This window comes from Manis javanica, chromosome 15 (assembly GCF_040802235.1).
Source record: "Manis javanica isolate MJ-LG chromosome 15, MJ_LKY, whole genome shotgun sequence".
In the NCBI taxonomy this organism is placed as follows: Eukaryota; Metazoa; Chordata; class Mammalia; order Pholidota; family Manidae; genus Manis; species Manis javanica.
In genome coordinates this window covers 40553533-40570376 of record NC_133170.1, presented here as the reverse complement: position 1 = coordinate 40570376, position 16844 = coordinate 40553533, and the positions used below count along the sequence as shown (strand labels likewise).

Here is a 16844-nt window from a genome sequence, read left to right as displayed (position 1 = left end):
AGTAATGTTACATTAACATATTCTATAATTTTATAATTATTTGACAATTCCAAAATAATAACAGGGATAAGACACTATCAGAAGAAGTTTACCTAAAAACAAATTGTTAACAATTATTACCTGCTTTACTTTCCAGGACTTTAAAAGAGCATATAACTATAAATAAACTTCTTGTTAAATGGAAAATGACCCCCCTGCCAAAAAAGTTTTCAAATCCATCAAAATAAAGCAGAGAGGAAAAGGACAAAATCCTGGTAAGTGGATCCGAGAGAAACCTATGGCAGGGTAGGCAGGTCTATGGCTTTTTATTGATTAGGTACCTGTTGGCTTCATCCCAAGATTCAGCCACAAAAGGCCAAACTTCCTTAATTACAAACCAGTCAGACTGGTAGAAACTGCTAAGATCAAGGAGCCAGAATAACTTGGGAAACTAGGAGAAAAAAGGAAAATGTCAAAGATACATTTCAGAAGATGAAGTGAAAAGAAGGTGATAAAAGCCTTTTAAAGTATGGCTTTCAAGTCAGCTGGACAATGGTCTGGATGCTGGCTTTGCCTCTTACAAGTGACCTTGCCTGGAAATCCCCAAGACCTGAAGAATGGGTTTCCTTGTCTTTAAAAAGGAAATAATAATGTCTCCTTGCAGGGTGTAGGGAGACTCCCTTGAGATAATGCTAAAGGCATTTCTTAGGATCTCTTCTACACCCAATCCCTGAGTTGCAACAAAAGGTAGAGTTTCTGACATTATATGACAAAACATGCTGAGGGATTAAAATCCTACTTCTATAACTGCATATTAGCACTCAGTAATACTTTTTCCTTTTCTATTATTCCATATTTCTCTTTTTATTATGAATTCTATGGTATTCCCAGGAAACGTCTTTTAATAATCCAATACTAATGATGATAAAAGGCTAAGTAATTTAGTTCCTTAAAAATAAACAAAAACTAAGCAGATATTATAGATATCACTTGAAGAAACCAAAGAGATTATCTGCTTTAACAAAGAGCAAAGCTCTCCTGCCATGCTTTTTTAAATGTTGATAGCAGAACATAAATCAAATATTCAAAGGTCTACTTTTATTTCAGGGGCACAAAATGGACAGATCATTTACAGTAACATCTTGCAAAACAATTCTGAACCCAACTAAATACCTAGATCCAACTTAAATGAAGGTATTTCCTTCTATTAGATTATTTCCAAAATTATACAAACTAAATAATTTTTTTTTCTTTGAAATACACAGCCCATGAGTTTTAAATCCCAAACAAAACCAGTTGGAGGCAGTCCAAGTTGGCATCACAGGAAGACCATGAACTCACCTCCTCCCACAAACACATCAAATCTACAGCTACCTAATGGAATAATTCATGCTGAAAAAGAACTGACAACCAGCTGAACAGCTCCGTCCACAACAAGGGGTAAAAGGGCCACACTGAGACAGGCAGCAGAGGCAGAGACATGGTCTCACCAGAATCCCCATCTGTGGTGACACGGACCCATAAGAGGAAGGGATCTCACAGGCCTGAAGCCTCTCCCTGAGGAGTGAGGGGTTTGTGCCCCACATGCAGCACTCCAACCTGCACCACCGAGATGAGCCCCAAAAAACATCTGGCTTTGAAAACTAACAGGCCTTATATCCAGGGAACTCAGGGGGCAATGGGGTTCTGAAATACTTCTTTTGATTATCACAGACAGAATCATTCAACCCAGGACCTAATGCAAAGGTAGCAGCCGGAAAGATGACTGGATTATATGTGAAGTAAATTCATTTGCTAATCTTAAGCATCGGCTGGAGGGGAAGGGACCAGTTGGAATTTTGCCTGGGGATTGAAGTGCTGGCAATCACTACTTCTGCATTCTCCCTCTACCTTGTTAGCTCAGGCAAGTGCACATGGACACAGCCTTCTGCAGCCATGGGCACACACAGCTTCCAGCACTTCTCTCCTATATCATGAAAGCCACAGGACACCCCACCCCCAGTGCTGTTCCCCTGCAGCACCAAAGCCACAGGCATGTACTGCCCCTAGCATCTTCCCCAGCCTCACTAAAGCCATGGTCATGCCCCACCCTCAGTACTCTCCCACAGCCCCCGTAAAGCCAGTGGGAAAATACACTCCACACAGGGGATGCCTCTTGATCACCCTAGTGGCCAAAGGAGCTTGCTTCTGGGCCCCATGAGACTGTAACAAGCAAAACGTTTTGGGCAGGCTACCACCCCCCAGGGCACTGCACAGATAGCAGACTGAAACATACCCCTAGTCTGCCTTTTGAAAAGGGCCTTGTCCTGGCTTCTATCTAAGGGACAACTTCAGGTTTAACACACATCCAGAAGCTTCAGAGGCTCTCTCAGGGAACGTAGGCTGGGAATTAACATCTTTGAGCCCTCTGGCCTCATCACAGCTCAATGGTACCTCCCAGAAGGAGGTTACATGCTCATATTAAGCCCCAGTTTTCATAACTGTCACCCAGGGACACCTCCAGAGGTGGTGGTCTGGAAGTCAGCAGGGTTTATGATTGCAGCCCCACAACACTGTACATACTTGCATACTTCAAAATCTGCTGCCTGAGGATCTGGCTTCCAATCAGCCTGAAACTAGGTGCTGACTGAGACCACTCCCTTTGGAACACTGGCAGGTTGGTACACCTTCAGCAACTGGCACCTATGAAGAACAATCAGGCTGCTTACACAATCACAAGGGTGTGAGAGACAACCAAGAGCTAGCACAAGGCTGAACAATAAGGTTCTTCTACACAAGGCCACTCCTCCAACATTGGGAGAGAGAGCTGATTTGCCTAATACACAGCAACAGAGAGTCAAGCATAATGAGTAAACAGAATAATATTTTCCAAAAGAAAAACAGTAAGACAAAACTTCAGAGAAAGACCTTAATGAAATGGAAATGAGCAGCCCACCTGATGACAAGTTCAAGGTCATGGTCATAAAGATGCTCACCACCATCAGAAGAATAATGGAAGAACACAGTGAAACAGAGAAAAACATAAGTACCAAACAGAAGTCACAGAGCTGAGAAGTATAATAAATGAACTGAAAAATACACAAACGGGGTTCAGCATCAGGCTAGATGAAGAAGAACAGAGCAGTGGCCTGGAAGACAGGGCAGCGGAACTCATCCAACCAGAGCAACAATGGCAACAGCGAAGAATTTTAAAAAGTGGAAACAGCTTAAGAGACCTTTGAGGCAACATCAAGGAGTATAGCATTCACATTAAAGGAGTCCCAGAAGGAGAAGAGAGAGAGGAAGGGGCAACACACTTATATGAAAAAATAATGATTGAAAATGTCCCCATTCTGGGGAGGGAAACAGACATCTGAATCCAGGAAGCCCAGAGGAGTCTAAATAAGTTGAACACGAAAACAGCCATACCAAGACACATTATAATTAAAATGTCAAAAGTTAAAGAAAAAAACAAGAATTGTAAAAGCAGCAAGAGAAAAATAACTTGTTATATACAGGGTTACATTCAGCTGATATTTCAGCAGAAACTTTGCAGGCCATTAGGGAGTGGCATCATATATTCAAAGAGCTAAAAAGAAAAAACTTTCAACCAAATAAACTCTACCCAGCAAAGTCCTTTTTCAGAATTGAAGGAGAGATTAAAAGTTTTCCAAACAAGCAAAAGCTAAAGGAATTCATCACCAGTGTACCACCATTACAGGAAATGTTGAAGGGACTTCTTTAAACTGAAAAGAAAAGTCACAAACCAATAACAAGAAAACATATGAAAGTAAAAACCTCATGGTTAAAGGTGAATATATAGCAAAGATAGTGGAGTAACCATTTATCTAGCTATTATGAAGACTAAAAGTCAAAAGTAATAAAATTAACTATAACTACAATAATTATTTAAGGGATACACAAAATAAGCACATAAAATATGTCAAAATCATAAAACATGGTGGGAGAACAAAAATTTTTAGAATACATTCAAATTTAAGTTACTTTCAACTTAAAACAGACTGTTACATATATAATCTGTTATATGTGAACCCTGTGGTAATCACAAAGCAAAACCTATATAAATACACAAAAGGTAATGAGAAAGGAACCTAAATATAACACAAAGAAAGATATCAAACCACAAAGGAAGAAAACAAGAGAAGAATAAAGGAACAGAAAGGAACTACAAAAACAGTCAGAAAACAATTAGCAAAATGGCAATAAGCACATACCTATCAATAATTACTTTAAATGTCAACAAACTATGTTCTCCAATCAAAAGACACAGAGTGGCTGAATGGATAATAAAACAAGACTGATCTATATGTTGCCTACAAGAGATTCACTTCAGTCTAAGGACACACACAGACTGAAAGTGAAGGGATGTAAAAAGATATTCCATGCAAACTGAAACAAAAAGAAAGCATAGTTGTTGCAGCTATACTTATATTAGATAAAATAGCCTTTAACACAAAAACTGTAATAAAAGGCAAAGAAGGGCATTTTGTAATGATAAAGGAGTAATTCCAAGAAGAGGACATAACATTTGTAAATATTCATGCAACCAACATAGGAGTACCTAAATATGTAAAGCAAATATTAGCAACATTAAAGGAGTAATTGATAGATAGCAATACAACAATACTAGAGGATTTTAATACTCCACTGTCATCAATGGATAGATCATCCAGGCAGAAAATTAACAAGGAAACATTGGCCTTAAACAACACATAGATCAGATGGACTTAACAGATATATATGGGATATTCCATTCAAGAGCAGGAGAATACATATTCTTCTCAAGTGTACAAGGAACATTCTCCACAACAGATTGCATGTTAGGCCACAAACAAGTCTTAATAAATTTAAGACTGAAGTCATATCAAGCATCTTCTCCAACCACAATGGTATGAAGCCTAGAAATCAATTACATGAAGAAAACTGAAAGAACCACAAATATTCGGAGTTAAACAACATGCTACTGAACAACAAATGACACAATCAAGAAATCAAAGGGGAAATCAAAAAATACTTTGCAGCAAATGAAAGTAGAAATATAACAATCCAAACTCTATGGGATGCATCAAAAGCAGTCTAAGAAGGAAGTTTATAGCAATATAGGCCTATCTCAAGAAACAAGAAAAATCTCAAACAATCGAACATCACACCTAAAGGAACTAGAAAAAGAACAAATCTAGTAGAAGGAAGGAAACAATAAAGGTCAGAGAAAAAAATAAATGAAATAGATATTTAAAAAAAGAAAAGATCAATGAAACTAAGAGCTGATTCTTTGAAAAGATAAAATAAATTAACAACTTTCAGCTAGAGCCACCAAGAAAAAAAGAGAGATGGTGACAATAAATAGAATCAGAAATGAAAGAGAAGTTACAACTGATATTACAGAAATACAAAAGGATCATAAAAGACTACAATAACCAACTATATATCAATAAATTGGACATCAAAAAATGGATAAATTTCTAGAAACATAAAATCTTCCAAGACTGAATCATGAAAAAAGAAAATCTGATTAGACTAACTACTAGTAAGTAAACTGGATCAGTAGTCAAACCTCCCAACAAACAAAAGTCCAGGACCAGATAGCTTCACTGCTGATTTTTTCCCAAACATTCAGATTTAATACCTATCTTTCTCAAATTCTTCCAAAAAATTGAAGAGAAGAGAACACTTCTAAACTCCTTTTACGAGGACAGCCTTACCCAAAAAGAGACAAGGACAACACAAAAAATTACAGGATAATATCTTTGATGAAATCTTCAATACTATCTTAGCAAACTAAATTCAACAATATGTTAAGATCATACACCAGATTGAGTGGGATTTATTCCATGGATGCATAAATGGTGCAAAATCCACAAGTCAACATGATACACTACATTAATAAATATGGTTATCTCAACAGAAAAAACATTCAACAAAGTTCAACATCCATTTATGAAAAAACTCTCAACAAGTGGGTATAAAGGGAAGGTACCTCAACGTAATAAAGGCTATATATGAACTTACAATTAATATATTCAACAGTGAAAAGCTGAAAGCTTTTCCTCTAAGATCAGAAACAACACAAAGATGCCCACTCTTGCCATTTTTACTCAACACAGTATTGGACTTAACCAGAGCAACTAGGCAAGAAAAAGAAATAAAGGCATCTAGATTGGAAAGGAAGAAGTAAAACTGTCACCATTTTCAGATGATATGACACTGTATACAGAAAACTCTGAATACTCCACCAAAATAGTCTTAGAACTAATAAATGAATTCAGTAAAGTTGCAGGATATAAAATCAATACACAGAAATCTGTTGCATTTCTATACTCTAATAACAACCTATCACAAAGATAAATTAAGAAAAAATCCAATTTACCAATGTATCAAAAATAATAAAATACCTAGGAATAAACCAAGGGGGTAAAAAACCTGTACACTGAAACCTATAAGACACTGATGAAAGAAACTGAAGACAACACAAATAAATGGAAAGATAACCTCTTCTCATGGATAGGAAAAATTCATATTGTTAAAATGTCCACACTACGCAAAGCAATCTAAAGATTCATGCAATCCCTGTCAAAATTCCAATGGCATTTTACACAGAACTAGAACAAATAATACTAAAATTTGCATGGAACTACAAATAGCCAACCACAAACCCTGAATAGCCCAAGCTCTCTCTTGAAAAAGGAGAACAAAGCTGGAGGTATCATATGCCTCAACTTCAAATTATACTACAAAACTACAGTAATCAAAACAGTATGGTGCTGGTATGAAAAAAGACACATGATCAGTGAAACAGAATAGTAAGCCCAGAAATAAACCCACATATATAAGGCCAATTAATTTATGAAAAAGAAGCCAAGAATATTCAATGGGGAAAAGTCAGTCTCTTCAAAAAATGATGCTGGAAAAATGGACAGCCACATACAAAAGAATGAAACTAGGCCACTATCTTACACCATAAATAAAAATTAACTCAAAATCAATTAAAGACTTGAACGTAAGACATGAAACCATAAAACTTCTAGAAGAAAACATAGGCCATAAGCTCCTTGCCATCAGTTTTGGCACTGAAGTTTTTGATCTGAATACAAAAGCAAAAATAAACAAGTGGGACCACATCAAACTAAAAAGCTCAACACAGCAAAGGAAACCATCAACACAATGAAAAGGCAACCTACTGAATGGGTGAAGATATTTGCAAATCATGCATCTGATAAAAGGTTAATATTCAAAATGTACAAAGAACTCAAACACCTCAGTAGCCAAAAAAAAATCTGATTTAAAAAATGGGCAGAGGATCTACATAGACATTTTTCCAAAGAAGAAATACAGATGGCCAACAGACACATGAAAATATGTTCAACATCATTAATTACCAGGGAAATGCAAATCAAAACCACAATGAGATAGCACCTCACACCACTCAGAATGGCTAGTATCAAAAAATAAAAAACAACAAGTGTTGAAGAGGATATAGAGAAAAGGGAACTGTCATGCACTGTTGGTGGGAATGTAAACTGGTATATGGAAAACAGTATGGAGGTTACTCAAAAAGGTAAAAATAGAACTACAATACAATCCAGCTATTCTACTTCAAAGATGACTAAGAGAGGAGGAAAGCATGAGAAACCTGAGTAAAGAGAGGTGTAAACATAAAGGCCAACTTAAGGCCGAGAGAGCAGGCTTATGAGCTCTGGCATAGTTTGTTAACAAAGAGTTTGTGAGAAGCAGGTAAACAGGATGACCATATTACTTAACATTCAAACCGGAATTCCTCTGAGAGTGAAAGGAGGCACTAGTAACAATTTTGTCAGGACAAAAGGTGCAAATCTGGACTGTCCTGGGCAAATCATGACATATGGGTGCTTGGCTCAATGAAACGGATGTTCAATACTCTATGATCATTTAGCTCGGGCTATTTAGAAATGTGCACAGTTGTACTGAAGCATCAGATTTAGAAAGATATCAAAACAAATCACTCTTGAAAGCATCTTTAGAATATGTCTGAGAAATTTCTCTGGGCACATTCTGCATATTTCAAAAGACAAAACTTGCAAAATGGGCATGGCAGTGTCAGTGATCTCCAATTTCATTTCAGAATGAACTCTAAATAAGAGAAAGTAAAAATCAGAAAAACAAACATCCTAGGTGCCACTCACTGAGTGCTCATTATATACCACACACTGCTTTGAATATTTCACACATACGATCTCATTTACTCTTCACAACAATGTTTTGAGGGGAGATTTTATTCTCTCCATTTTAGAGATTGGGTAACTAGACACACAGACTCAAACATCTTGCCTAAGGCCACATAGAAAGGAACAGAGGGAGACAGAATGGGCTCCAACCACCTAACTCCACACCCTCTATTTTTCCCACCACTATTCTGCCTCCAGAATAATCCAGACATGCAACATGCGGCCTGAGTGCCCAGCACCACAGGGGCTAACCCAGCTGAGATTATCAGCCAAAAAATGTTTTATCTAATTACCCCTGCCATGTGACCATGCATGAGTGGCCAGCAGGGCCTTGCCACCTGTCCTCCTCTGCCACTGGGAAGTGGGCGGGTGCCCAGTGTCCTGCCAGCAGGCTGTACCATTCCATAATTGTCAATAAAGCTAGATGTAACTAATTATAACCCTGAGTACCCTAAAGCTCTGGAGTTATTCTGTCGCAAGGAAAATAGCTACTACGGAAACTTTCCTGATGGTGCTGCCCTGCTTGAATCACTATTAATACTCCTATAACGACTGCACCCCAGCCCTCCCAGTTCATTATTCATTATTATCAGTACGAAAAAGCTGGTCAGCTTACAAACATACAGTTTCAGATCCTTTGGCCCACTGACAAAAATATTTGAATATAATATCCCCTGCACTATAGAATTCAATTAATATAAAATAAAAAGGTGGCTAAGCTAATCCAGACACATCTGGTAGGCACGTAATGACAGTCAAAACTTAGCAGTAATAAGCAACAGAGCATCTTTCCTTGGACATATATATACATATGTATAAAGAAGTCTGAAAAGAAAATATGAATGTTCATACTTCATTTATATCTGCAGTTAGGGCTGTAAATATCATTGCCCAATTATGTTGAATAGTAAGGCATACGTAAATTAAGTATTAAAAAAAAAAAAGAACAATCTAGTTTAGATCCCTTGCAGAGCACACAGAATTATAAAAGGAACTGAACAGATTCTGGGAGGAAACATTCTAAGAAAATAACTTGAGTGGCACAGATCAGCAATTTAAAAAATAATTTCCTACCAACTATCTCTCTGGATTTGCTGAAAAACAATACAAATAAAACATACCTGTTTGGAGGAGAGGCTGGAATACAGGGAAAGGAAAAGCAAATGGGGGCAAGCAACTTTTAGGGCATGAAAATTAATACCCTCTGACTGTTTCTTAAAACTGAACTCTGAATTGTGACAAAAGCGCTTTGCGTAGACTGAGACAAGCTGCCATGCCCCAGCCTTTCAATAGTTATCATACGCGGCCTAAAATGCATTCGTTCACAGAGAAGTGGAGGGCTGCTGATGAGCACTGGATTTCCCTGACCTAAATGATCCAGGCTGCCTATCTATCCAGACAAACTCACTTGTGATCCAGTTACTGAGCATCTGATATTTATGATATGCCCACAAGTTTGCTGGGCATGCAGTTGTCTTCACCACCCACCCCCATTCAAGAAAAACGTGTGAAGTCAAATGCAGATTTTTTTTTTAAATCCAAATTCTAAAAATGGTTATCCAGTGCTTGTTATCTGTACAAAACTGATAAATACAGCCTAGCTTTTCCTGCAAGGAATCTGGTTTACTTAAACCATGGGCCAATGTAACATCCATATGTGTATTTTTATTATTTTATTTAAAAATATGTAATAGACATGAAAAGCCTGCTGGTAACCCACCTTGGGGTGCTCAGCATCAAACATAGAGATACATGTTGCTGTAAAAGTAGTAGAAGTGTTTCTTCTACACACCACTGATATTATGGTTAATGACAATATCATACGAAGAAAAAATAAGAGCCTCTACCTTGAGCAAGGTCAGACCGTGGGTCCCAGGGAAGCTGGAGGCTCTGGTCAGGCAGCCACAACAGGTGCCTAAAACTGCCTGGCTACATTATCTATCAATTTCTTTCGCCAGCAGAAATAGAGATTCTTCTTTTACATTTAAAGGGGGAAATCAAACCCGGTGTGCCAAACCACCAACACTACCTTGATTATACAGCAAAGTTAAAACTGCCGGCATAATTTAGGGGGCAGTGGAGTGCACCCTTACCCCGGTGGGGCACAATGACCAGCTCCAGAACCTTGGGCAAAGGGTTAAGCTCTCTGAACTCCAGTTTTCCTCAGCCTCCATGGCTGCTGAGCACCAAGTCAGAGAATCATGTTACCCACTTTTCATGTGTTTTGCAGAGTAAGTGTTAATTAATGGTGGCTGCTGTTTCTACTTTTAAACACCAAAACACTGCAATGGCTATATTTCTGACTTATTAAAAGAAAACCCAAGATCAATGGTTGGCATGGTCTGGGGGTGAGGAAGGGGAAAAATCACAGTCACAGGGGGAGTTTTATGCGGTGATAGAGCAATACCGTGTCTTCACTGTGGTGGCAGTTACATAACTGTGCGTTTGTCAAGTCTCACAGACTGGATACCAGCAAGAATGAATTTTACTTTATGCAGTTATACCACATTTTTTAAAAGTAACAACCAAAATATTCAATTAATTTTGGTTAAAATTAGCCATCTAAACTAAAAGAAATTCATTTAATAAGTTTCAATTAATAAAATCCAAACATTTTAACTTCATTTATTTCAAAAATTAAAAAAAATCTAAGGCCTAAAATGATACCTCATAGTTTTAGACCAAGCTCTAGAAGGAAAGGATTGAACTATTTGTAAAAAATGGATGCCATCTGAACAATGAACCAAATTAACTGTTTCAAAATAAAATGATTGTATTGAATGATGGGCTGAAAGGAAATATGGAAAGAGAAAATGAAAGTGATGCTTTGTTTACTAGATTACTTAAGATGACAAACATAAAGGCTCCTTCCCTAAAAATCTAGTAATGGACCTTTGCAAATAATCTGAAAACTGTGTAACACTATTTTCAGTGAACTATGGAAAAGTAGGGAAATCTGGTGATTGCATGTCTTAAGTTCCATGATTTACTTTCTCAAGGTATTTGTGAAAGGTTCTACAATCAACACTGTTACCATGACCAAGGAGCTCTTTTAATATATATCTGTGCATCTATTTTGGCAGCAAATATAGTTTTACAACAATTTCTTACTCAACACCATATTTACAAAACAGATGGAGTTCCAAAGAAATTATTTAAAATGAGAAATAGTTCTGGTCAGCTACAGTGTATTTCTGCATTATGTCCTATACCTCAGCAATAATCCTCTCTCTTTGCCTACTGTTTATCCCACTTCGGCTATTATTTCTCCCTCTGATTTGGGGACCCCCACCTAAGAGGGATGTCAAGACTAGAATGAAGATGGAAGCTAGGCATAACTCATAGGCCCAACATTTCAACTAATGCAACCCCATCAACACTGACCTCTGCTTCTGAGGTGGCATTCACTCCCTGCCTTTCCCCTCAAGTCCCCAGTTATCACCTTGCTTACTAATCTACTCCTACCTCTACCCTCCCATGATCTGACAGCATTCAACTCTTATATTCAATAGGAACATAAGGAAACCAAGGGAAGATGTCACTATTGCTATTTTATATGAGCTTCTGCTAAGCTTAGTATTTTTTGAACAAAAGCAAAATATAATTTGTCATTCATGTGACAAAAATCCCTGTGTACTATTCATTGCTTTATGAAATTTGGTGTTAAGTAAAAGATCTCTTTATCCTATTAAGATATTGTCTTGATGCTGCTATGTCTTTAGAAAATACCTCACTAAACTTGTAACATCTTGCTCCTTCAAGGCACAAATTCAAGGGGAAATGTACCAAGTTACCTATTTAAATTTAGCATACCCCTTTCCAATAATTCAGGCTTGATCAACTTTCAGCACTATTTCCATAGTTTTAAAGGGTGTTTAAGAAAATGCACTTTGAATATAGCGGCAAGGAAGAGGAATAAATCAAGTCATCTTAGGAGGTACAAGGCAATGAACAAGATACACGATGGTAAATTCAAAACCACCCATTCTAGGAATTAATGGAACTTAACAGAGAAAGCATTACTTCCTTTCATTCCTCCATTCATTCAAGAAACAATCTATTGAGCCCCTACTATGTCCTTTGCAATCTGTACCTAAAGATACGACTGTGAACAAGAACACCAACTGCCTTTATTAGAAGAAAAGTGACAAAGATAAAAGTTTGAAGTTTCAAAAACTAGTGATTTCTGAATAATTAATCATTTCCCCATATGCTTCTAGAATTTTCAATAAAGTGATATCAACTATCAAGTTCTCAATTCCACATATCAGAAGTAGTAGCAAATGATCCTTCTCCCTAACCTATGAACATAATATTCGTTGTAATATTGTAGGCTGTTGTAATTCATTCAATGTTACACTGTGAACCCCAATATGAAACCAACAAAGTTTGGATTTTCTTTTTAAAAAGTGTAAAAAACAGGCCTCCAAAAAATTGGAGGAGAGGTGTTAAAATTAGGTAGGTGGGTATCTTCTCTGGCATTTTCACCTCAAATTTCATTAAAACCACAATGCAAAATCACCACATATATCTGATAACTAATACAAATGGGTATGACACATAACTCTGTCAATAGGATTGATTATCATGCAGTTGAAAGCAATTTCATTGGAAACATATGCTACAGAGTGAAAGAAAATAAAAGTCACTAAATAAGCTAGGTATGTAGCAAAAACATATTTTACTTTCCTTAAAATCTAAATACTTCTTGCTGCAGGTGGTTAAGACACTTGATCTTTAAGCCCTTCAGTCGTGTCCTTGCCCAGACATAAACTGTGCAAACACATGACAAAGCGAAAAGCAGTTTCACAACTGCCTGTTACATAGAGAAGCAGGAGGTATATTTCACTAGATAACTGCAGAAGTTGGTAATACCATCAGACACTTACACAGTATTTACAAGATTTCTACAGGTCCAATTAAATTTCAAATACCACCAGTGCCCGCTCTCTTCACTGTGGGCGTGGGCTGTTCTGTCCTCTCTCCTGCAGTTATCAGCCACAGGAAGGGTGGGTGCAGCCCTGCCACTGGGCTTTGCTGCTCGCTGGCCTGGTAACCCCTTGATTTTCAGAAAGCAGTGTTTTCCTATTTGCTCCAAATTTGAGCAGAATGAACTAGTCTTGCCTAAAGCTCACCAACTATTTTTTTCACCTCCATTCATGAGAAACATTTTTACATTGCAGAACAAAATGCAATCAGGATGAAACCACCACAGACTCGGGAGTTCCTAGGGTTACTTCTTGAGTTTAAAAGGCACAAAATAATCGCTCACTTTCTTCTGCTAAATAACACTGTGGAAAAGATATCAAAACCAAGCACACTGCCCAGAAGAACTTCCACAGAACTGGAGGCCTGCCTACCGCAGCAAGGAAAAGACTGAACTGTGCAGAACTGTAATCTCTCGGTGCTTTTGAGCCTAAGAAAGCGGAAATCTGCATTTGTGTTCAGAAACCTACTCCATTTCTCCGTGTGATTGGGTGACCAGAGATTTTACACCCTCCAAATATAACCATTTTCAACAGAGAACTATACACAGATGAGAAGAAGCCTATTAAATAATTTCTGTTCACCACCTGGGATTTTTAAGAAAACGTCTTCACATAATCACTAACTGTCTTTAACATAGAATAGAAACCTCACAGGGAGCATGACCAGCCTAGGCCACCACAGAAGAGCATGCCCGGCACAGACAGGTACAGGCCATAATTCCAGGCCAATCCAGGGAGAGGTGACAGCCCCAAGTTCAACTAGGAATGCCTGGGCACAGCTCTCCCTGCACATTAAGGATCACCTCTCCATTCTTTCCAAATGCCATCTGCATTCAGTCCCTGCTCAGACCCCCAAGCCCCGGCGCCTCAGTGCTTCCCGTTAGCAGCAGGCTCCCTTACACCCGTCCCTCCACCGACCCTCCCCTCCTGGGGAAGCCCACCCCGGGGACGGCTGGCGGGCGATGCGCGCCCTTCTCCCACCTACCTTGATGATGCTGCTCCTGCGGGGCAGGCCGCCGGGTTTGCTCTCCCGGAGAAGGGGGCAGGCGGCCGGGCTGGGGGACTGGGCGAGCGCAGCGCCGCGGGGGCCCCTGGCGGGGCTGGCCCGCGCTTCGTCTCCGGACGCGCCGAGGCTGCAGTCCCCGTTGGAAACCCCGCCGCTGTCATAGCGCGCCCGCCCGTGGCCGAGGCGACCTCCCCCGCCGCCGCCGCCGCCGCCGCCGCCTTCGCCGGCTCCAGCTTTCAGGGCGCCCCTGGCGCCGAGGGCCGGGCCCGGGGAGGTGGGCAGGGCCCCGCCAGAGGCGCCCCCCCGGCCGCACTCCGCCATGGGCGCCCCGCGGCCCGTCAGCACAAAGCCGCGTCCCCGCGTCCCCGCTGCCGCCTCGGGCCGCCGCGCGGCCCCTCCTCCTCTCCTCCTCCCGCCGCCGCCTCCTCGGCCGCTTCTTCCGCTTTTTTTTTTTAATTTAGATGTGATGTTTGTTTCCAGCTCGCCTGGCGCGCGGTTCCAGGCTCGGCGGCAGAATTACCGGGAGATTCCTGCAGGCAGAGGAGAGAGCCCGTCAGCGCCGGCGGCGCCCGGCACCTGGGGCAGGAAAACACGCCCCGGCACACGCGCCGCCGCGGGCGCCAAAAATAACCGCGCGGGCCGGGCGCTGCCTCGGGCTCCGCACCCACCCCGGGCCGCCGGGGTCGCAGCGCGCCTCCCGCGCGCCCACCTCAGGCTCGGTGCGAGGGCAGCGGCAGGCGCCCCGACGCGCCCGGCCACGCGGAGGCGCCGCCCGAGGCCTCGCGGCCCGGAAAGGCGACGACCCCGGGGTCTCCCCAACCCCAACTCCCCGAGGCCACCTCCTGCTCGGCCGCCACCGCCGCGCAGGGCCCGCTGAGGCCTGAGACGCGGGGAGGAAGCCCCCGGCGAGCAGGGGCAGCTCCCGCAGCGTGCAGCCCGAACCCCACCGCGGCCGTCTCTTCCCCGGCCCGGCGCTGCCCCCCGGGCAGCCCGCGACCCACCGCGAGCCGCGCGGGGTCCGGCCCGAGGGGGCTGCCGTCGCAGCGGTTCTTGCCGAGGCGGGCCACCGGGCCGCGAGAACCTCTGCGGAGACAGCGAGGACCCATGGCGGGCGCACAGCTTGCAGGCTCCAGTCCCTCCAGAGCTGCAGCAACTGCCAGTCACCCGCCCGGTGCCCCGAGGGGCAAAGACCTCGCAGGCCGTGGGGCCCGGAGAGACGTACGGGGCTCCGGGGCGCGGCCCTGCACTTCCCTCCTACCCACGCCCCAGGCGCGGGGCCCGTTCAGCTCCCCGCCCGGGAAAAGGCCATCCAGACGGTGCCCTCTGGGCTTCCCCACTCGGTCAAATCCATTTCCCATACGGAAACCAGCTCCTTTCCTTTGGGCTCCTCAACTGTGAATTGATGCAACTGGTTGCAAGGATGCTGGGCCGGGGGGCGGCGAGAGGTGAGGAGCAAAGGACCACGGTGGGGCCCGTTCTGTGCCCTTTGAGTCGCCCTACAGGGATTTATCACCGCGTCCCTCCAGCCCAGTGTCCCTCTTGATCCCGTCGCCGGGGATGCCTGCTGGTCCAGCCCTCTGCGGGCCCCGCCCCAGCTCAGGCTCATCTTTTGAGGTAGGATCCTACTTGGATAGCCACAGCCCGTCCCTCCTCTCGCTGATTCTTCCCGCTTCTTCTCCTTCAACGCTCCAGGAAGAGTGGTGGGCCTAAAAATCGACCCTAATGTAGTCGCTCTCCCGAGCAAATACCTCCCCTGATCTCTATCCCTCCAACCAGACAGTGCCCAAACTCCACTGCGCGGTACCCGCGGCCACGCCCACCTCTCCATCCCAGGCTCCCTGCCTCTAGCCTCAGCCCTTGCCTAGCACCCAGCTCTTCTACAACTAGTGTTTCCTTTTCTGGGATTGGGCTTCCCGCAGGGCGCGATGAAGAACCGGATAGTCCACTGGGAGGTGAACTTAAAGACCTTGTTTTCATTAGCATGGAGTAGAAACTGCCAAGTAGCCTCTGAGGAAACGCTTTTCATACTTACACACACCCGTCCTTGCCTCCAAAACAACTTCAAATACCTCAGTCAAATACCTCAGTGTTAATCTTGGGGACATTTTAATTCTGATCCTTAGATTCATGTTTCTGTATCCAATCAGAAAAGTTTTATCCATCTCTACCCAGCGTTGGCCTACACACTAACAGAAATATTTTCACTTCCATGGACAACAGTGTTGCAGTATTTTATTCGTTCCCGTCCCTTTTCTTTCTTCCTTCTCTCCCCTCCCCCATCCCATCTCCCCCCCCCACCCCGGGTTTGGTTCACTTTTTTTTCAGACTTATGACATTTTTGCAGAAAAATACTATATTCAAATAATTCAAATTAAATTCTTAATCTGCTTTATCGAGAATGCTTCTGGGGAGGAAAGGAACAATCTGGGCCTCTATTCTTAAAGTTCTTTAATTCTGGTATTTTGAATAAACGCCTGGAGGTGTCTCTGCCCTTTCCTGCATTTGCCAATCACGAGAAGTATGCTATGAGAGTCATATATCCTGCAACTTGTACCATGAGTTTCCTGGGGTGAGTGGGGACATACCGAGATTTAAATCTCGTGCATGCTTTTTATAAAACCACAATCTAATTCACCTAACGCATTCCAAAATGAGCACCTATGCATCTCA

At 42.1% G+C, this 16844-nt stretch overlaps 1 protein-coding gene across 1 annotated transcript in view; it reads right to left on the bottom strand.

Annotated features, from left to right (window-relative positions):
• The window catches only part of PLCL2 (phospholipase C like 2), a 188052-nt gene extending 171571 nt beyond the window's left edge, over positions 1-16481 (bottom strand). Inside the window, exons 1-2 of the mRNA XM_073223980.1 lie at positions 15176-16481; positions 14154-14704 (exon numbers count right to left, since the gene is read on the bottom strand). Of these exons, the coding sequence (XP_073080081.1) occupies positions 14154-14495 (342 nt within the window). The 5' untranslated portion in view covers positions 14496-14704; positions 15176-16481. The remainder of the gene's footprint in view (positions 1-14153; positions 14705-15175) is intronic.
• Between the last annotated feature and the right edge of the window lie 363 nt (positions 16482-16844).